This window comes from Eublepharis macularius, chromosome 4, assembly GCF_028583425.1.
Source record: "Eublepharis macularius isolate TG4126 chromosome 4, MPM_Emac_v1.0, whole genome shotgun sequence".
NCBI lineage: Eukaryota > Metazoa > Chordata > Lepidosauria > Squamata > Eublepharidae > Eublepharis > Eublepharis macularius.
Genome location: NC_072793.1, coordinates 139,355,095 through 139,377,464, shown reverse-complemented (window position 1 = coordinate 139,377,464; position 22,370 = coordinate 139,355,095). Strand labels below are relative to the sequence as shown.

Here is a 22,370-nt window from a genome sequence, read left to right as displayed (position 1 = left end):
TGTTGAAGCCCAAGACTGAAGCACAAACAGCTAACTAGCCATTATGTGCAAACTAAGCTGTCATGTAACATGGAGGCTTTTTAAAGAAGTTTTACATTCAGATTACCTAGTCAGATAAAAAAGAATATACCATTTCCTGTAATGTAACAATGAGACACTGTAATTTGTCAATTACTGCTATTACTGGCAGAATGCCATCTCTAATGGCTACTGGCAGAAAAACGAAACACTTTTAAAGTGAAAAGCCCAGTTTTAGCGATACATTTAGCAGATTTTTAAAGCCCACATCTTCTACTCCAACCACTTCCAAAGCCTTGCTTGAGATATCTAGTTTAATCTTCTTTTGTAAAAACCATTCTACAAGTCGTTATTTCCTAAAAGGCTTGCCATTGAAGGAGAAGACATGAACATGTGATTTGTCAACATGTCAATATAAGAAACAGAGCAAAAAATGAATAGTCACTACTTAATATTCTGGATTTAGTTGTTCCCCATTATCCCATGCCTGAGCATGGTGAGAAAATAGAATAGCAAATGACAGATCAAAAGCTCCGAGTATGCAACTCAAAACTCCCCCTGCTGTCCAAGATTTTATGACTAGCGTCTCTGGTTAGTCATAGAAATGAAAAGGTAAACAGTCTTCCAAGAAAGAATGCACTACAGACAACTGCACATTGCTTAGTCTTCAGTCAGTGAGAGAAGACAAACAACAAACTGCAACCTAGATCAGGGAATAATTATTCAATAAACCTTCAATAAGTGTATTTTTGGGGGAAATGGAATGGGGAGGAGAGATGGGATGTAAAAAAATGTAACTGTGCTTTGTTTCAATTTGTTGTACTTATTTTTTTTTTCCTTTTTAGAGGTAACAGCTGAAACAATGGGAAGCAAAAGTTTACACCAAAGTTCAACAAGGGAAGAACATTGTTTATAATGGAAAGTCTCTCAATTAAGTAAACTGCTAAGGATTAAAGATCTTCAGTGAGAAAAAAATGGAAAATCTAAGGGGGAATACTTACAAGAATATTTAGACTAACATCTTAAAACATGGATTTGAGGTCTGCTCTTTTCTTCTGATTTTGACATTTTAAATATATTTCCCTAACTACTTCAGATGTATACCTCAATCTATTTGCTATGATTCCGTCTCATTAAATGGAACAAGATATCACAATTAAGGGCCAGACCAAACATGACAATCTTCTGATGGGCTGTATTTATGTTTCTTGTCCTCACAGGTGCCAGTTCTCTGATATAAAATAGCCTTCATTCATGGAGCTAATAGAAGATTCAGAAGAGCAATTTAAATCCGAAAAAATGGTATGGGGAGGAAGGGAAAATATGCTGCTAGGGATGCGTGAATTGGGTTTCCGATTCAGGTAAAACACCCAAATCAGACGCGATTTGCAAAGATTCAGGATTTCCGGATCGGGCCCAGGATTCAGAAACCCTGAATCTAAGCTTCCTGAAGTGATTCGTATCCCCCTCGTGACCCAGATGGAGTTTAAAAGGCCACTGCACCACCGCTTGCATTGCAAGTGGCGGCGAAAGGGCCCTCCTGGGTTGGGGGGGGGTCCCCTGTGATCCAGATGGAGGAAAGGGCCCTTCCGCGCTCCCCCCACGACCCAGGTGTTTAAAGGGCTCACCGCAAACCCTGCCAAGCAGCTGATCTACACCGGTTCCCTCCTCCCCCTCCCATCGGAAGAAATAAGTGGTGGCAGGGTAATTTGTCGGTGTGCTCCAAATCTTTACGGAGCACACCGAAGTGAGTCAAACAAGGGATTCCCGAAGTGGCTTGCCGCTTCGGGAATCCCTTATTTCCAACCCTTTTTTCTGCTTTGGGTTTCCTGAAGAAGGAAACCCAATTTTCTTTTTGCACACCCCTGTATGCTGCTTTTCAGAGCACACTGCATGTGTTAAAGTAAAATAAACTGCAAGATTTAATCTCCAATGTCACAGGTTGCTTGTCCTTAACTTTTGTTTGGTTCAGAATTATTCTATTTCTGTTGTCTTTAGAATGTAGCATACTTTTCTTCTTCAAGTGCCAGCCAGTTAATTCTCATCTCAGGCTGCAGTGGTGGTGAGCAGGACAAGAGGGAACCTACAGGCCTGGGTAGGAAAGAAGGGCTTTGTTCTTTTTCCTCACCCCCCCCACCCTACTGCAGTGGTGCCAGGCTGTGGCAGTGCCCAAGAAGATAGCAACTCCATTGGCGTGTCCAGCAAAGGGCTTCTCTCTTTCCTTCTTCCATGCATGAAGTTGTGGGAAGGGGGGGGGGGCGCTAATGTCCAAGGCAAGCAACAGCCTGCTTTTCTTTATGCAAGGACCCTTGACAATCAGAAGTTCTGCTAGGCAAAAGCCCCACCCAACCCCGCTCACTTTCTAAAAACACTTGATAGGCACCAGGAAAGGCATCACCTTTTTGGGGACCCATGCTATATGAAAACCTTTTATATTTATGTATCCGTATTTATTTATATACTCCTTTTCTCCCTGATGGGGACTCCAAATAGGCCCAATGTCACCCAGCAAGCTTCCATGGCAGCCTAGGGCTTTGAAACTGGGTTGTTCAGGATCCTAATCCAACATCCTATCCATTATGTTAAGCTTCACAGCCTCCGAGATTTCTACCACAATGATTTTGACTTATGGATAAAATATATTTGCACTAAAAGCTTTGGTGTCCTTTTGATCATAATAACTTAACTGAAAAACAAATGAACTGTGCACATATTAGAAATGTAACACTTCTTTATGTTCTATTAGGTCTGATTTTAAAAGGCAACAGGCACAACAAGCATCTGAATGAGTTAGTTAATAAAATATTATTAATTCGTAAACTAGAAGTACAGGACAATTTGAAAACAGATGACGAATCACAAGTAGCTCAAATAAATTTGATTGAATGCATTTCATTTGCTCTTCGTCATAACTGGTCCAGATCACAGTTATTAAGGCCATATTTTGTAGGAAGAGATATATGGTACATGGTCAGATAACTGTGTCTGGATGGACCCTCTTGGGGAAGAAGTGCAGGCTTGGCATTTGGTAAAGGAATATAGAAGGCTGGAAAGCCACCTCCCATCCTATCCCCAACAAATTATTATAGGTTATCATTTGTTTATTAATATGCCTATAAGAAAGCAACTTGCCTCAATAGAAAACAAGGACAGTGGAAGTATAGATTTTAACTGGTTGTCAAGGTCAAGCAAAGCTTGTGGGCTGCTTCTCAAGCAGTTAGTTAAGGCACTGCCCATCTTCTCTAAATCTAACACGACTAATAAACAGTTTGAATGCTGTAAGGTAGATTGATTTATATTAAGACAAATTAAGGTTATAGTAAACCTCTAAGGGGAAAAAAAAGACTTTTCTAAATCAAGCTTCCCATTTTTTAATTCATATATTTCTTGGATATGTAGACTAAATGGTTCATGTAATTATTATATAAATGTATTTCAAAATCTTTAAGCATACAAGTGATATCTTTTGTAATACAGGGCTTTAGATTCAAAGGAGCAGGTGTAAAATTAATTTATCTGCTCACATGCATAAAGTAGTTTTCCTTAAGGATCAAGTGCTCTGAACTTTCCTACTGGGCATGGTAATGTTTCTTCATGAAAATAAGTGTCCACGCTGTTTATGAATATTTATGACTAACTAATAATTTAAGAAATTAACACATTGCAGACCTCAGCTAGTGGGAGATCATGATATTACCAGACAGAACACAGTAGATGATTCTGTTGAAATATAGGGCTCTCTCTCCTGAGTCTCAAGGCCTCCAGTAATATACTAGCTTCCAGTTCTCAGGAATAATTAACAACAACAGTAACAACAGTGCTTATATACTGCTCTTCTACATAGATTAGTGCCTCCCCCAGAGCAGTGAACAAGTTAGTATTATTATCCCCACAATACAGCTGGAGAGCTGAGGCTGAGAGGAGTGGCTTACCCAAGGCCACCTACTGAGTTCATAGTGGAGTTCAAACCAGTACAGTGCCGATTTGCAGCCAAACCACTTAACCACTGCTAACATATACTTGCAATGTGTGATATCAAAATTGATTTCCCCCTATTGTTCCCTCTTTTTGTATTAAACAAAAGTCTGCCTTTAATAGATAGTTATGGATTCAATTTAAGAGATTGAAAGTGGAAGTCTTATAAGTTTAAGTCTTTTAAGTTTTGAACATGGCTGCTCATACTAAACTTAGATTTCATTTTAAAACAGGTTCTTTTAAAAAAGAGACAGTGTAGCTGGAAGACACACGAACACCCCTGGTTTAATAAAAATGGAAGATTTGTATTCAGTTACCGTGAAGCTTCCTTTCTTAGTGGTCCAGGAGTGGGGCAGTAATTACTTTTGGGATATAGCTCTTCTTCTCCGAAGGCAGGGTCAGTCAGCTGATTTTGATCCCGGAGGGGAGGGGCTTGTCCCTGGAATCACCAGTCTGTTCCCAAGCCCTGACTCTCCATCACGATACCAGAAGGGAAAATAATAACTCCCCTCAATTTTTTTTTATAATAGAAAGATCCCTCCCTTGAATCCACTGGGAGGAAGACTATCGTCCTAACTCTTCATCCAATCCTAGAAGCTGCACCACAAAAAACTCGGGTGGGCAGGACTGCCCCACCCCTGGACTTCTGAAAAAGGAAGCTTCACAGTAACTGAATACAAATCTTCCATTCTCCGGTGGTCCTAGAAGTGGGGCAGTCCTTACTTTTGGGACATACAAGAGCAGTGTACCCCAGGGTGAGTAGTCCAGCTGCCAGGCCTAGAGGGTGTGTAGTAGTACCCTCCTGCTAAAGGTTGTCTCTGGAGAAGACAACTTAACTATCCTATATTTCTTGATGAGAGAATATACTGATTTCCATGTGACCAGCTTATCGTTTCGAACAACTAAAAGATTTATAGGCTGCCTGTGTCACTGTTTCCCTTAGTGAGTGCGCCCTGACATCAATGGGCATCTCCAGACCTCTGGCTTGACATGCCAGAATTATGTACCCTCTGCTTTACCTACTTAGCCAAGAAAAGGACACTGTGGGTCTCAAGAAGGACCTCCTGCAAACATACAACTAGCGTCCCAGATTTCTGAAACACTGTTTAGTCCTGCCCAAGTGGAATCTCACATCTCTACATATATCAAGGTAGTGAGATTCATTTATTTATTTATTTTCTTCCCGTGCTTTGGATTAGATTAGAAGGAGGGAAGTACTCTCTCTCCTGACCTATGAAAACATGTTCACCTTTGGAAGAAAGTTGGTTTTATTCATAATTTGCTCTACCATCTCGGAGGAAAGGGCATGGCTCTCTATCTACTGCTAGTGCCTGCCATTCTGACACTTGTCTAGCTGATTTTATTCTCATCTGAAAGATGGCTTTAAAGGTCAGTTCCTTTAGGGGACATGAGGTCATAGGCTCAAGGCATCTTTTGCATACTGCTCTCAATACCAGATTAAGATTTCACGAGGGGAAAAAAACAATGAATCCTTGGAAGATTCTACAATGAGGTCCCCTTTTAGAATCCTTTGCCATGTAGGTGATATATAAGGGAACGTCCCTTCCTACAACCCCTAATTGTTGGGATGGTCACTACCTGTTGTCTAAGAGTGTTGGTATTTTCTTCAACCCCTCTTGAAGAAAGGATACTAACTCCCTAATTAGCCCCAAAAGATTACATGCCTCTATCCATGGACTCTTCTGGGAACGTGACAGGAATTTTATAGACTTTGTGGAACTCTTCCTGGAGGCTAGCATAGTATCAATCATGCCTTCTGTTTAGTCCAATCTTATTAGCTGTTTGTGCTCGACCTCCACACTGTGAGGCTTGTCAGAGCTGGTCAGGTGTGTTGTATTGATCCTTTCATCAATGGGCCCTCCTGCAGTGGAGGTGCCAGGGATCCATGCTTGAAAGATTCTTCAGGTTTTGAGACCATGTCTTTCTGGACCTGAAGGTTGCTATTAGCATCACTTCTGCACTTTACTGTGTGATCTTCTGAACAGCTCTGTGCAATAGCTGTACTGTGGAAGACATACAGGATGTGTGAAGGCAGCTTGCTGCTCACATCATCTATCCCTATGGTTTGAGGGTTTCTTCTCCTTGCGCCTTGTTGAAAACTGTGGTAGACCAGTTGGGGAATCTCTCTGGATAGCATCCATTCTGCTTGGTTCATCACTCTCTGGCTTAGCCAGTCCGTCTCAGAGTTGTCCTCTGTACAAACATATAGTGACCTGTGGGAAGATTCTAAGATTCCACCATACCGTGTCTGATGGCTCCGAGTTCCAAAAGGTTTACCCTGTTGATCATTTGTCCATCAGCAGATGACCTATGCCATTCTTCCTTGGGTGTGGGATCCCCATCCCCAAAGACATGTCCATGGTCATCACTGTTCTCTCTGGTTCCTTGAGTGGGACACCATCGTGGGACTGAATGAGGTACAGCCACAGGTTGGTTTCCTGTTTGATCTCTGGCAATTCAACTATCTTGGACCTCTTGTGATCTAACACCCCTTGGTATGGCAACAGGCATTTCTGAAGTGCACAGATCAAGATGTCGTTTGGATATGGGAAAAGAGCTACTCTCCATGGCCTAGCCATGCTGTCAGTGATACTAGGATTCTGATGAACACCATAGATGGTGTTTTCAGCTCAAAGAAAAGGGACCAATGTTGGAAGTGCCTCTGAAAGATCAATGGAAGCCAGACAATCTCCCTTCTGAATGGCAGTCATGACAAATTTTAGCCTTTCCATTCCAACCTTCTTGTTCCTAGGCGTCTTATTTTATTTGACCAAATTCCTTTGGATCTAGGGAAAAAGGGACGAGGTGGCACAGAATTGAATTCCACTGATCACAGTATCTAACACCCGCCTGTTTCTTATTATTAGCTGCCAAGAGTTTGCCAAACATTGTAACCATCCCCCAAACACCACCGCGCCTGCTGCCTTGGTGTAGACACATTGAGTTCCCTTCTTTGGCCTTTTAGTATTCTGATCGGATTTGTTGAGGGAGAAGGTACTACCTTCCTCTCAATGTTTGGTCTGCTTTCCTTTATTAGAGTTTCCGTTATTAGAGTTTGGAAAATCTAGGCCGCAGGTATATGCTCTTTTGAGGCGTAGGAGGTACCTAGGCCTGCCTTTGCTGAATTCTGCCATCCAGGCCCTTGGACATTTCTCTTTCATTGGCCTGTTGAAAGGCTTAGAAGGGGCTGAGGCCTAGGAGTTTGGAAAGTCTAGGCTGCAGGCTTGAGCTCTTTGAGGCCTGTGAGGTGGCTAGGCCTGCCTTTGCTGACATGCCAACAGAAATTTTCCCGCCAAAAGGAGAAATGAAAGTGAAAGTGCACCTCACAAGTCCCAGCTGAAAGGAAAGAGAAATAAAGGAGGGCTCCCTTTTATTTAGGGCGAGCTGGCTCTGAGGCTTCTGCTACTCTTTTCTCCTCCCTCCTTCCTTTCGCTGCCCCTGTCACCTGCAGGATCAGTCTTACCATGGTTCAGTCGGGGCTGCCGGGGTTGGAGCAGGTCATCTGCTGCTGTTGGAGGCTGCTCCTTCCAAGCCTGAGGGAGTTCCCAATAATATCGGTCTCTACAACAGGCTACCGCAGACTCAAACACCGCACCCTCTGGCCGTCTGAGGGGGGGGGGGGTCCTCCCAACCCGAAGGTGGGGAACCTCGGCGGAGTTTTGCAGTTGTGGCTGTGGAACCTAGGAGCAACCTAGGGCCGTTGGCTCTAATGCTCGCTGTCTCTCTGAGCGAAACAGCTGTGGGGTAGGTGGTACGGGCTTTCCTTTCCTCTGTGAGCTCCGCACTGCCTGTGGCCTTGGCCTCCCTGAGTACTGGGATTACAGGCGTGCTCTGCCATGCCCGGCTCATCTCTGGCAGTTTCTTCTTCACTGGGATCGCTGTGCTCTGCAGAGCGTTGCGGAAGACATCCTGCTCAGATGGCAGGGACAGAAAGACTGGTGATTCCAGGGACAAGCCCCTCCCTTCCAGGATCAAAATCAGCTGACTGACCCTGCCTTTGGAGAGGAGGAGCTATATCCCAAAAGTAAGGACTGCCCCATTCCTAGGACCACCGGAGAATGTTGCATTCCAGTAGATAAACATTACCAGTTTATCCCTCCATTTGCAGAAATAGCCCATATTTCTACATACCACAAACTTCTGCGTACAAATACTGACATTTTCAGTGCAGATTACTATTCACTTTTCTACAATTGTATTCATAATAATTTTATACACACTATTATTAAGACTATTCTCACTCCCAATATAAGTAGTCCAATAGCCTCTCATTAACTTCCCCCAAAGCATCTGGAAAACCATAACTAATTATGCTTTTCTTATGAAATAATAAAAGTGGATGTGGTTAAGGTATCATTTGCATAAACTATACATACAAGCCCAAAATATTTAAATTCCTCCCTCAACTCCCACAGTCATCCAACTGAGCCAATAATATTTCGTCTTACAATGGTTTCCTAGGTAACTTTATACAATCTAAGAAAAGTGTTTGCCACAATAGAAAGAAATTAAACCAGTTCCACATTGACTTTTTATAATGCTTTAAAACTGTTAAACATTAATGACTGGAGAGAGTGGGTGACTCTAGAAAACTGTTGTAGTTTACCTTTATCTAGCTCACTGAACATAGGGTTCTGCTCAATTACTATTATAGTTGACGTAAACCTTTCAATGACATTGTCAGAATTTGATGGTGACAAATGATTTAGTGAATAGTTAAAGGTAGATTGAAGTATAAAGAGCTAGTAAAGTAGATTCACATGTCTCTTATTGTGCTAATATCAATCTTCATATTTCTCATACTTATTAGCCTCCCTTCTCCCTGAAACTGTAGATGTAAGGGGGAAAAAAACCACACAACACTACATTCTTAACAAACTAGATGCCATTTGCTAAAAAGTAACAGGAAGGGGGTAGCAGTGAAGAAACACAGTACAAGAAAGGTGTGCTAGGATCCTAAGTAGTTAAGATGATTTATTCATTACATGAAGGTACCTTGCACAGCTCAGGTCTTACCATCTTCTAAACCTCATCTATGCCTATCTGAACTTGGACAGGATCATCAGCTGCCCTTTTAATCCCCAACTATACACGGTTTAGTCCCCGCCCCAACCTTTTTATTCTAGTGCATACGCCTTGTTGTTTTGTGACACTGGCTTTTCACACTGCCTCAACACTCAGCTATCTGCCTCTCAAAGTTAAAATACCTGAGAATATTTTTGAAATTTGTAGTATGTTTTCTCCTCAAACATTTTCAAAGTGCTATACAATTTTCTTAACACAATTAACAGTATAATGCTCACAAAACCCTAATATAAAGAAGAAAACAATACCATAATATTTAAATGAGAAAAATGCAAAATTTAAATGACAAACAGAAGAATAACTTCCAAAAGCCAGCCAAAACAAGAGCATTGCTTCTTTCTGAGAAAAATCTGCAGAGAGGAGCAAGTAATCCATACAAGAGCATTTGAGCTCTGGGGTAGCAACTGCAACTGCCCTGCTTCTTATGAAGCTCATTTTGGGACTGGAGCAGGGCCTCCTAAACCAATAATTAAACCACTAGAAGGTCCATGTGAGACCAGTCAGTTCCCAGACAATTTAGGACTACATAGGTCAATTAAATTGGCCCCAGAAACATACTAGCAACCAGTATTATTGTTTCAAAATGTGCATGATGCAACTCCACTGACTTGTGTCAACCTCAATCCATTAAGTCACTTTGCACTCCTTGTTCATGGGCCATCTTAATGAGCAGCACCATGCAGGAGTGTACTACTCTAGGATGTCATGAAGACATGAAGGACAGTGGCAAGGTCTCTTTTTTTCAACAGAAAGTACAGCTGAAATAAAAAAGCCTGGTTCCAAAAGCACTCCAAGTGCAAACCTCCCACTTTTAAAGGTCTGTGAATATCTTGGGTCTTGCATCTACCAATCCATCAGTACTTCTATTTTCTAGACAACGTGAAAGGTTATTCATTCTTCTCCAATTGCTTATAGAAACTCTGGCCAGTGTTAGGGACTTCAACTATGTTTTAATGTTTTGACTGTTTACTGCCTTGGGGACACATAACAGGGTTGAAAGGTAGCACAAAAAAGTATTAAATAATAGTAATTTCATTCACACATTCTCTATACGAAATTCTATTAACTCTTTCCCACAACTTCCATGTAGATATTCTAAGGTATTTGTTTATCTGTTTATAAAATGGATATGCTGCCTCTTTAAAGACCTGCTTACACCTAGAATAATAATGCCATTAAGATAAGTCACTAAAAAGAAGCCAGGGCACAAGTCCCAATGAGTGTCTAAAATGATCCCAGGGCATAAGTCCCAATGAGTGTCTAAAATGATCCTAAAATGATCCATAAAACATTTAAGAAATAAACTACTTTATTTAGAGACCTGGGTCAAAAGGCGAGTGTCAGGGAAGACTTACAAGGGAGAAAAGATCCTTGAGAACCCATGTGAAAGAACAAAACTCACAGAAGTATCTACTGGAACCCACCTCTCACAAAAGAGTGGAATTACTGCAAAGCAGTGCCCTCAAACCTCAATTCAGAAAGATACCATTAATCATAGTAGCGAAAACCAGTTAAATGTTTAAGAAAATTAGTAGACTTGTGTATGGGAGTTTATTTCGATCCTTTTGTTTTTATTATTAATTCTCAAAGGGCCTGTAATTATTGGCCGTTTCATATAATTTTCTTTTGTTATTGTTTCATTATTGTTGTTTTGTTTTTAAAATTCTATTTTGTAATTATTCCCCACTGATTTCAATAGAAATACCCTGCTCTTGGGTTTAGACCTGCCTGGTTTTCCATCTGAACTGGACAAGACTCAGGGGGTTGCAGTACTCCAGTAGGACATCTACACTGCCAAATATCAGACAGATAGACTAAAGGGGTCCCCCTTTTTGAGGCAATGAGAGGTGCCTATGTTAGACATTAATGTCTATGGGTGAAGTGATAGGAAACAGTAACAATACATAAAGCAGCTTGAGGAATTGATATTGCAGTCACTGAACTTGAAGAACAACAGCTTGAGTGTATGGGGGTGGGCTTCGAGGGCCAGGTAGACTGCTACTACTGTCAGCTGCTACTTTTTCAAAATCACCCCTTCCTCTCCCTCTGCCAGATCTGCCTCCACTGTGCTGCAAAGTCTTCCCACCAGAGCCAGAAGATCAACTGCTAGTCATGATGTGCTGTTTGTGCACAGATGTTAGATAAGATATTGTGATGTGGGTATGATATGTTTGTAATTACTGGACTGTGTGTGATAAATAAAAAAAATTAAAGTGTTGTGGGTGGGTTACACACCTCATTTTTGCAAATGTAATTAATAATGAAAGAAATGCAGAAGTCTAAAAATTAGTCACACGCTCCCCGTTCTTCTGCTGGAGCAGAGAACCCAGGAAATCAAGGCTACCTCTATCCCAAAGCCCACTCAAAAACCAGAAACAGATCGACTCAACTTCATTTAAAACCACCTGGAATATTTGCACAGGGTTCCACCTCCCACCCCCAAAGGATAACTGACAGGTCTTCTAGACTACTTATTGCCCTCATTATTACACCAAATCCAGATTTCCTCCTTTAGCAGCAGGTTTCACATCCCAACCCAGACTGATATCTCAGAAACAGAAATCAGTACACCTGCAAAAATTTTGCTCCTCAAATGGTTATGTCAGAGTCGTTTGAAGTTGAATCCTCTGAAGACAGCGGTTCTGTACCTAGGTCATGGGCTTTGGGATAGAGGGATAGAGACGTGGGACCTTGGCAACCAACACTTGATGGCATGCCATTACAGCTGTCGTCGACAGTGAAGAGCCTGGGCGTGCTCCAGGATGCTTCACTTTCTATGAAGGCTCAGGTCACAGCTGTTGCAAGATCTGCCTTTTTCTACCTCCAACAGGTCAGGCAATTGGCACCTTATCTCTTGCCCCAGGACCGAGCATCAGTAATCCATGTGACAGTCACCTCCAGGTTGGATTACTGTAACTTGCTTTAGGCTGGGCTGCCCTTGGGCCTGACCTGAAAGTTACAACTGGTCCAAATGCAGTGGCACGCGTCCTTACTGCAACACCAATTCAGGCACATATACAGCCTGTGCTGTGCCGGCTCCATTGGCTCCCAGTTCAATTCCGGATCCAATTCAAGGTGCTGGTTTTAGTGTTCAAAGCTGTTCACGGACTGGGACCTGCATACCTGTAGGACCGCCTCTCCCACTATGCCCCCCTCAGGGCCTTGTGCTCTGCGGATAAGCAGCTTTTGGTGGTCCCTAGTCCATGGGACGTTCGTCTGGCCTCAACCAGGATCAGGGCTTTTCTGGTCGTGGCTCTGGCCTACTGGAATGTGCTCCCAATTGAGATCTGGGCCCTGCGAAACCCATAATTGTTCCACAGGGCTTGTAAAACAGACATGTTCCTCCACGCCTTTGGTTGACTGCCAGTGAATTGTTCCCTGCCTTGTTTCCCCCAAGTATTCCATCACTGACTGTCCCAGGCTCATATCACAGCTGTATCCATGTCTTTAGATAATTCAGTGTCGCCTGTGCTGTATACTGTTTATGGCACCATTTCAGTATTTTGTGTTGAATTGTACTGAGCTTTTAAATACTGTTTTTAGGTAACTTTGGCTGATTTTAATGTAAAATGTTTCTGTTGTTAGCCGCCCTAAGTCTATTCATAGGAAGGGTGGGGTAGAATATGATAAATAAATCCATGATATGATAAATAAAAATCCAGACCAGCAGATGATCACTTTAAAAGGCAGCCCCTGCTCATAAGAAGCCACTCCAGTGAAATTGTACATTGCACCAAGAATGAGACTGTCCTCACTGAATGCCAATGCAAGCCTACTTAAGTGTGGGTTTGCAGGAATATATCAAACAGTCAAATTTTCTATGCAGCAGCTGCTTTTCACAATCAGCTCCACTATGCTGGCAAATTAAAGGCAGTCTCATGTAACCCATAATGGCACAGGCTTGAAGAATTTCTAGCAGCTGCTTTCTGATTAGAAGGTAAAAGGGCCATATGCAACTGGAAAGCAGCTAGTGCAATCCATATTACCACCACCTCCCTTGCTAGCCTACCAACAGAAGGACAACGGGATGAAGAGAGAGATTAACTCATCATAAAGCATTTCTATGGTAGGATAGTAAGATAGGTTCATTAATCCCCTTCTTCCTCACATGTGCACAGGGTTTCTTTGCTTAAATCCAGTTCCAGAACTGAAAAAGAAAATATGCAATGTTGAGAACATTTTTTTCATATTTCTTAGACAGCCCCAAAAGAACCTTATAACACTTAATTGTAGAAGCCAGAAGAGAAGTTTCAGACCTAGAAATAAAAACATCTCTGTACCCAAATGGATACAGTGATTATCTTTAAATGAAACAGCACAGATAAAGGAGGGGTGGTGGTGGTGACTGCTATTTAGAAGAGAAACTCGGAAGGAAAATGTTTTCAAGGAAAGGCTGCAGAGAGCAAGCCAAAGCTCATTCTGATTTGTTTCTCTATTCTGAAGCAAAGTAAAAAAAAAAATACTCCACATCAGAGCTGGGCTAAAAGCAGTAGCATATTTGACAAACAGGTATTTTTCCTTCAGCATGATTTTCTCCATGAGCAAATCTAATAATCAAAATTGTAACTTTCTGTATTTTCAAAACTTTCTACATTCCTAGAAATCTCTTGACTCATGAAAATCTAAAGTTTTTTGTTGTTAAACTTCCAGCTAAGGGATATGTCCCTAGCAAATTGATTCAATAATTAAACTTGCTCCTACAATTTGTGTTTTAGTACAATGAGGAAGACTAAAATGAGAGAGTATGTAAAGCCATAACACTAAATCTAACATAGCAATGTCTATCTGTTCAATGCTGCTTTACAAATATTTGCATATTTAGTTTAAAAATCATTTGAGCTTAGGGTACTTCAAATCTGGAATCAACTACTTATGCAAAGTAGCTTTATACCCTTTTCACCAAGTTTTGGGAGGAAGGAAATTATTTTCAACTTCAAGGGATACCATTGTGGGTCAACACAAATTTCCCCCAAAGTGAAAGCATTAACGACGGTTGGAACATCAATATCTAGCAGATTTTCAAAAGTATAGGGTGAATGAAGCTGAGCACGAATCAGCAATGTTTTCAATTTTTAAAAAATTGGGGGTAGTTTTGGGGGGGATACTACCCCCTCAAAATTCTAAGATTAAAGTAACGTTAGGATTTGAGTCCAGTAGTGCCTGCAGTTATACTGCAGACCAACACAGCTACCTACCTAAACTATTCTAAAGTAACATTTTCTTTGACAGGAAAATAAAACTATTAGTGACAAGCAATTGAACTAAATGTGATTTGAAAATTGTAACCCATTGTTTAATTCATCTTGACAATAAGCTTTTTAAAAAAGAAACTTTAGCACTAACATATATGTTAAGTTCTTCAAAAATACCCCAATTTCAAATAATAAACCCTATCTCAAGCAGATTAATTTATGTAATATATGCAATACAATCTGTTTAGTAAAAATTGAAACTCTTACCTAGTTGTAGTATCATTATAGTATCATTTAAGGCACGGGTCACTAAACTGAAGTGTCTGTAGAGTGGATAGCATAAAACTCTTCTTCCAAAGGATACCAGGACTTCTGTAACTGTAGTAAAGCTCTGTGTGAAATGATTTTTAGAAATAAAATTTTAATAGGTCATTGTAACATACATATGTATACAGTTGGAGAATAACAAAACTGCATTCAGACAACACAAAACAAACCACAACGTACTTGTGACAAGAGTGAGCCAGAAATCCTCAGGCTCACACAGTCATTCCCTCCTCTCCTTAAGTGGGAGAAGCCAAGTCTAAACGCGATCTTGATTTAAGGAAATCTTTAACTACAATCTGTCACATCCAAAAACGGGTTTAACACCTGCCTTCAAACTGGGATTTTAAACCATAAAGAAGGATCCAGACATTTTTCAGCTACTGAGAAAGAAATGTGGGTCCACCACTGACTACCAAAACTGCTAAGCTGGGAGACAGCAGACTTTCATAGACAAAAGTCATAAGGGATAGGGGCTGTGGCAAACAGTGGAACTCAGGAGGACTGGATGAAAAAACTAGCTAGATCCAACCTAATTTAATACTATTAGAATTCCATTTTGTGCATAAGATGAATACCAACTCATTAAAACTGCCAATTTATACTGGCAGTTAGACTGTCATCTTCCTGGTCTACAAAGTCATTAACCTCAGTTTCATACATACACAGGAAGGAGGGAAGAAGTGTGGGAATGCAAGAATTGTTGGCTCATTTTTATCATAAAGTAATTGTTGCTCATTAGTGATGTCTGAATATAACTGTTTTCTCATTGATAAAGTTACACTCTGTTTAGTGCCAAGGCAGAAATCCAAAACCCATTTCCCACCCCCTGTTTAGCAGGAAAGACTCAAGCACATTTCAACAAGCAACACAATAACAAGTTGAATTCCCTGATTAAAGATTTCTACAGAGAAAAACAATACTATGAATTATGAATGTTTCAAAGAGGAATACGTTTACCATTGCACTAATTTAAGACACCCTATCTTTAGGATACTGCCCTAGTTATGTCCTGTCCATACTGGCAATCATGAAAAAAATGTGATTAAGGCAGGTCCTTATCAAGTTAAGACCTTCGTTTATCTGCCGTTCATTGATATATCAGCTCAGGGACAGATTGTCTGGCTTGACCAGCAAAGAACGAGGCTTGCAACGACCACCTGTTCGTTTAGAATGGGGCCTCACGAACAGCTGATTGGGCTATTCATGGCTTTTTTTAGTTCGTATTACTGTTTGTGCCCATCTCTACTTTCATCCACAAAGTTAAAACTGCAATTTTTCATATATGATCTCATTTATAAGAAATGATTATTAATTCACATTTGCCCAATATTTACAGGGGGGCACTTATATTTGTTCTTACTTTCTCCCATGCTACAACTGCCTTGTTTGAAAAGAAACACCAAGTCTTTAAAACACTTTTAAATTTAAAAGATTCATCTGATAAGAGAAGCAAGATGATGGAAGTTTCAAAAGCAATACACCTTCAGAGTCCATTCCAAGAAGAATAAGCTCTGTGTACTGAGCTCACTGTAAGCAAGCTAAGAACTAAAACCAAGGTTAGCTGCCCAGGAAGATGAAGGCTGTCCTTAACTGTTTTGTAACTAGCTTTTCAAAGTTCTCTCAGATGTTCCCACCAGCACCTGCTATCATCTTTTACCAAGTTAAAAAAAAAAAACAGTTAGATATTATCGTTGAAAGGAGTGAGCAATTTTCCAGTAGCGAGAAGCCAGAAATTCTATATAAAATCTTACAGAAATCCCATCTCAAAGATTTCTAGATGCCCTTGCCAAGCCCACTCTCAGCATATTCCTCTCCTTGTTACCTTATTCTTGGTCAGATTTTAAGTATCAAGAATAAAGATAGGCAACAAATCAAAGCAGCTATATGCCAGGCTTCATTACTGAATTGGTATAGCAACCCCACCTATTTTGTTGTTCCAGGTATTAAAAGCATACAAGAACTGGCTTCACCTCGTCAAGGAATGAGTAATTTACTCTTAAGTATAGAGGAATAACCCCGAGTGTCACAGTCAATGTTAACTTGATCAGTAGGCAACACTAAAATCCCAAGTGAACATACGCACACTATAACATTGTAATCAACATTTCATTAATGCCACTGGTGTCCTATATTCAGGGCTTTTTTTCAGCCGGAACACAATGGAATGGCATTCCAGCAGCTCTTGTAAATACTTGCATGTCTGGTGGCTCCACCCCCTGATCGCACTGCATTCTGGGAAATGTAGTTTCTACAGGGAGGGTGAGTTTGTACTACTTTTGCACTTAAAAAAAATATTCCAGCTATATAGCAAAGATGCTTCCTAGAGCCCCTGATTTCCAACTACTGATGACAGTCCTTTAAAAACAATATATTGAGAGAGAAGTAAGTCAATCCACCCTGGCAGGGGATAGGCTGAGGCATGCCTCCTTGCCCATGTTCTACTTCCCTGAGTGACAACAATGAGGCTTCCAGTCAGTGCCTGGAGAAAGCAGTTGTTGCAGCTTGCTAAGAGGCTGCTGCGAGGGATTCCTGGCAGAAGTGAGAGGAGAGGTTATCACTAGCCTTCCTCCAAGGAACTCAAAGCAGCACACGTGAGTCTCCCTCAATTTTATCTCCACAACAACCCTGTGAGGTAGTTCTACGTGTGTAGCAGGGTTAGTCTATCAGCAAAATAAGAAACGTGTTTTTCTGCATGGTAGATTTGGTAAGAGGAAGTGACTGGCCCAAGGACAGTGCCCACTTCAAGGCTCCTGCAGAGATAGAGGACTTCAGCTTTGCTTTGGAGGCAGGGTCTGTTGGTGAAAACAGACGCCATGGCTCTCACCTCCTGCTTTCTGTACCCCCCACTCCCCTTTTCCAGCAAAGAAAACTTTACAAACAAAAGGAGAAGGGCTTTGTTGACACCAAAGCTCGGAGGAAGGGGGGCGATTTCCAAAAAAGAGGGGAGAGAATTTTCAACTCCACATCCTTCCCTCCTCACTGCCAGCTCAGAGGCAGCAAACAATTCTCTCCATAGAAGCTCCTCTGGAAAAAAGGGAGGAAAAAAAGGCCCAAAGGGTTTCATGCGGGGGCTCAGGAGGCAAAAGCCAAGCTGGTCTGTTGCAGCCGTCAACTTTGCAGTAAAAAAAACCCAGCCCCAAATTACCTCGGTTATGCACCATTTTTTTAATCGCTCCTTTCCCCCCCTCGCCTTCCTCAGCGGAGCTTAAAGTGAAACCAAGCAGCAAAGGAAAGGAAGGGGATGGGATGGGAACAGACCTTTGGACACTTAGCGTGAAGGGTCCTTCACCTCTGAGGAAAAGAGGACATTTTGGGGTGATTCCCACCATCCAATCAGGGAGGCAGGAACTAGTTTTCTTCTTCTTCCTGTCTGTTGTGTGGGACACCCTCTCTCTTCAGTTCAGGTGACTCCACAAAGCAGTAACACTGAATTTATCATTCAGCAACTGTCAATACTGAGAGAAAAAACACCTGTTTTGTTAACATGTACTGTAAATAAAGCATAACCCAGAGGAGGTAGAAGAATGAGGCAGCAGGGTAGAGGAGGACAAAGACCCAGGGAGGACGATGTCCTCCTTTCCGCAGAGGAGACGGACCCTTCACGGGAAGTGTCCAAAGGTCCGTTTTCCCTCTGAGGCAGAGGACATCTTGGGTGCTTCCAAAGCAGTTTCTACTTTCTGGGTGGGATGTGGTCTTCGTCCGAGATCATGCGCTGCAGTACTTTTCTACCACAGGTGGTGTCTGCAGAATAATATAGTAGAGTCTCACCAAGGTCAAGATCGACGACCATGTTGCTGCCTTGCAGACTTCTTCTACAGAAGTGTTCCTCTGTAACGCTGCATTAGTAGCAGCGCTTCACACAGAGTGAGCTGTTATTCAATTAGGAATCTCCATGATGAGAGCTTTGTGAGCTTCAATAGTGTATATTTTGCTACTGGCACCTACGACTGCTGAAGGCATTTTCTTCCTCAAATTGAGGGGAGATATATGATGAAGAGTAAGTCCGACTTTCTGATTTGCACTGTTTGGGGCAGATGAGCCTTGAGTTGCTTTCTGACATCTAGGTTATGTCAGAGCCTCTCCCTAGTATAGTTAGGGTACAGGTAGAAATATGGTAGCCTTCTCTCTTGCAACCTATGGAATTTGGAATAGACTTGTGGAAGAAAGGTGGGGACAGTATGAAGTATCACCTTATCTTGTGAAAAAAACAGAGTTCAGGTCTGACTGATGGTGCACTTAGGTCTGAGATTCTTCTGGCAGATGTGACCACAATAAAGAAGATGGTCTTCATTCGCAGCCTTCTCAGTGGAACATCCTTGACCAGTCCAAATGGATGTTTGGTCAGGACTGTGTAAATGTCCAGTGCTTTCCTCCTACCCCACTGAGTGAGGACTTTCCAAGAGGAATTGAAAATTCTGACCATGAACTGTTTTCCGGATGCTAGGAGTGTTGGCCACCTCTCCGGAATATCCCTATCTTAGGAAGATTTTCCTTTCTATTTCCACACAGTTAAGCAGAGCGAGTCTAAATGAGAGCACCAAATCATTTCCTGCTGTAATGTGACCAGAGAGGTCGGTAGGATGAGAGGTGGAGATATCACCATCTGTTGGAGTGTAGAAAAGCACAGTCTGCTGGGCCGCCAAGAGGCAATCACTAGCACTTCACTCCCTGTTACTTGATCCTTCTCAGGAGTTTGGGTATTACTGGTAAGGATGGTAATGCGTAGAGGAGGCCTAATGGCCACTGTGATGTCACGGCATCTGCTTGAGAGTGGAACAAACCTTGACGTGTACCTTGGAAGTTGATGGTTCTGTTGGGATGCAAACAGGTCCATGAGAAGTGTTGCGAAGTGCGATGTTATCCATTAGATGAGATCTTTCTTAAGGGACTATTCCACTTGCTGAACGGTCTACCTGCTCAGCCAGTTTTTCTGTACATTGGATATGCCTTTGATCGAGACTAGGTGACCTTCCTCCCAGGTAAGTATCCTTGTCACTGCCTTGTGCCACCTCGAGGTCTTGTATCCCCCCTGCTTGTTTACATATGTCTTGTCTGCGACCTTGTCCATACAGATCAGGATGTGTGAGTTCATTATCTGATCTCTGAACTGGAACAAGGCCTGACAAATCGCTCACATTTCCAAGACTTTGATAAGAGGACGTGCCTAACCTGTGATGCTTGCATCTGTATTTGTTGATCTCAAGGGGTCATGGATCTTTTGATCTGAAGTGGTACCTGAATGGGAAGATCTGTTGTTAATAAGATCTGAGAAAGGTCTGAAGCGGTCTTGTATGTAGACAATCCCAAGGTATCGCCTTGTTGCTGGCCAGTAGGAAACCCATCAGTTTGGGTAGTGTTGTGAGAAGTGATTTTCACTCTGATGACAGTCTTGGCCAGCTGTTTGGTCTTCCTGACCTCTTCTTTGGTGAGGGATAAACAACACTCTTTTGATGATCATACCCAGACATTCCAGCTTGTAGGGACTGAATGGTGAACTTAAGTGTCGTGGTGAGATTTTTCTTTTGAATGTGATCTGGTCAGGAGATCGTCTGGGTGCAAATGAACATGAATACCACTCTCTCTGAGACATACAATGGGTTGATCAGGAACTTTGTGAACACTTTTAACACAGTGGACGGGCCGAAGAGATGGCTCAGTACTGCCAATTGATTTTTTTTTCTGTGCAAAATCTGTAGATGTCATGTATTCTTCTGGTTGAATGGCCTCTACGACTGAGTGCAGAGTTTCCATTCAGAGTTGATGCAACTTGATAAACTTGTTTAAAAAGTTGAGGTATAACACCCCAGTCCTCATTCTTTTCCCTCTTTCATTGTGGGGAACATGCTCCACAGCTTGAATGCCCAGGTGTTGGATTACAGTTTGAGTCAAGATTTCGCGTAGCGGAGAGATGATAAAATGTTCTGGTGGATAACTTTCAAATTGTATGGAATAGCCTTGTGAGACTATTTCTAAGGGTCAGCTGTCTGCCTTCGTGTCAACGCAGGCTTGATGGTAAGGAGTACTTGGCCTCTCACAGGGATGGCTTGCGAGTCCTGTCTTAGAGAGCTTGGTATCAAGGTCAGATCTCTTTCCATGTGTGAAGAACTGTCTGTTTGATCATGGGACAAAGTAAGCATTATCCTCACAATACAGCTGGGGAGCTGGGACTGAGAGGAATGGTTTACCCAAGGCCTTGTGGTAAGTTCATGGCGGTAGTGAGATTTGAACCAGCAGAGTACTGCATCACAGTTCAGTTACTTAACCACTATACTACAAGTGGGTTCCTGAAAGGACCCCCACCTTACTAAAGGGATATCTAGATTAACCCCAGAATGGTTGCTTGGAATCCTGTCTGGACCTTAGTAGAGTGTGTTGTGAATAAAATGTCTGAGGGCCAAGGGATTGCCTCTCAGATTGAGTGTTTGCGGGGTGGGGGGGGGGGGAGACAAGGGATTGCCTCTCAGATTGTTTGAGTGTTTTGGGGGGGGGGGGTGGCAACACTTTCTTTTGTCCTAGGTCTCAACCCAGATCTTTCCCAGGGCATCCCCAAATAGCTTGTCTCTCTGAAAGTGGTAAGCCAGGACGATATTTTTAGAGTGTAAAACTGCTGGCCAAGCTCTTAATCAAGGGTGCCTACTTGTTACTGCTGCCAAGACCATAGTCCTGGAAGAAAAGGTAACTGCATCCAGGATGGTGTCTGCCTTGAACATAATGGTCTTTAAAATTCTGTTTGCCCCTTCAAGGGGGGCATCTATTGTTGTATGGGAGAAATATGATCAGTTTTCTAATCCATACTCCTGATGCTCTGGAGGCAATGGAGGCAAAGGCTGTAGCCTTTACAGTCATGGCCATAGCCTCATGAGCTCTCTTCAGTGTGATCTCTCTCTCCTTGTCTAAGATGTCTCTGACTGATCCTTGCTCATCCTCTGACAAGAGCCCAGATGACTGAAGTGTAGCCACTGGAGTGTCGATCGCAGGTACCTGCAACATCTCATAGCAAAGAAAGTTAGTGAGTACAGTTTTGGGGTTTTTTTTACATTCGGGAATTGCTTATTGGCTGATGGCTTAGACCACTCAGCCTTGAGCTGTCTCCTAAAATATTCTGAAAATGGCAGGACTTTTTCTGGGAAACCTTCCCTAGGAAGACTCTTTTTTCCCCCCTGGGGTCTGGATTAGTATTCCCTGTCTAAGGGTCCTCCTCCCCTGAGGGTAATTCTTGCAGCCCTAGGTAGTAAATACTGGTAGACCTCAGATTCAGACAGCTGGGCTGACTGTTCTGGCAGGGATATTTCCTCCTCCTCCACATCTGAAGGAATTCTTCCTTCTCCTTGCCATTATAGATGCTCTCTGAGGGCGATCCCCCTTCTCAGTGGGGATCCCTGTCTGTTAAACATTACAAGCTGACTTATTCTAACTCAGACCATCGGTCCAGCAAGGTCAGTGTTGTCTACTCAGACTGGCAGCAGGTCTCCAGGGTCTCAGGAAGAATTTTTTTCCATAATCTACCTGATCTTTTTAACTGGAGTTAACAGGGGGGGGGGGGGGAGAATCTGGATCCTTCTGCAGGCAAAGCAGAAGTTCTTTCACTGAACCTCAGCCTTACCCATGGAGGAAGGAGAAGGTAGACACCCTTCATACGTTACCCATCTGACAGGAAGAGTCCTGTTGTAAAGGCAGGGCTAGATCTGAAGAGAAAAGGCCTGCTGTGGAATCTCCAGCCAGGAGGCTGGCATGGACACATTCACAGTGGTG

At 42.3% G+C, this 22,370-nt stretch overlaps 1 protein-coding gene across 3 annotated transcripts in view; it reads right to left on the bottom strand.

Annotated features, from left to right (window-relative positions):
* SHQ1 (SHQ1, H/ACA ribonucleoprotein assembly factor) overlaps positions 1 to 22,370 on the bottom strand; it is a 108,279-nt gene that overhangs the window by 57,220 nt on the left and 28,689 nt on the right. For all 3 annotated transcript variants that reach the window (XM_054978657.1, XM_054978659.1, XM_054978658.1), the window contains exon 10: positions 14,559 to 14,682. In XM_054978657.1, the coding sequence (XP_054834632.1) occupies positions 14,559 to 14,682 (124 nt within the window). The remainder of the gene's footprint in view (positions 1 to 14,558; positions 14,683 to 22,370) is intronic.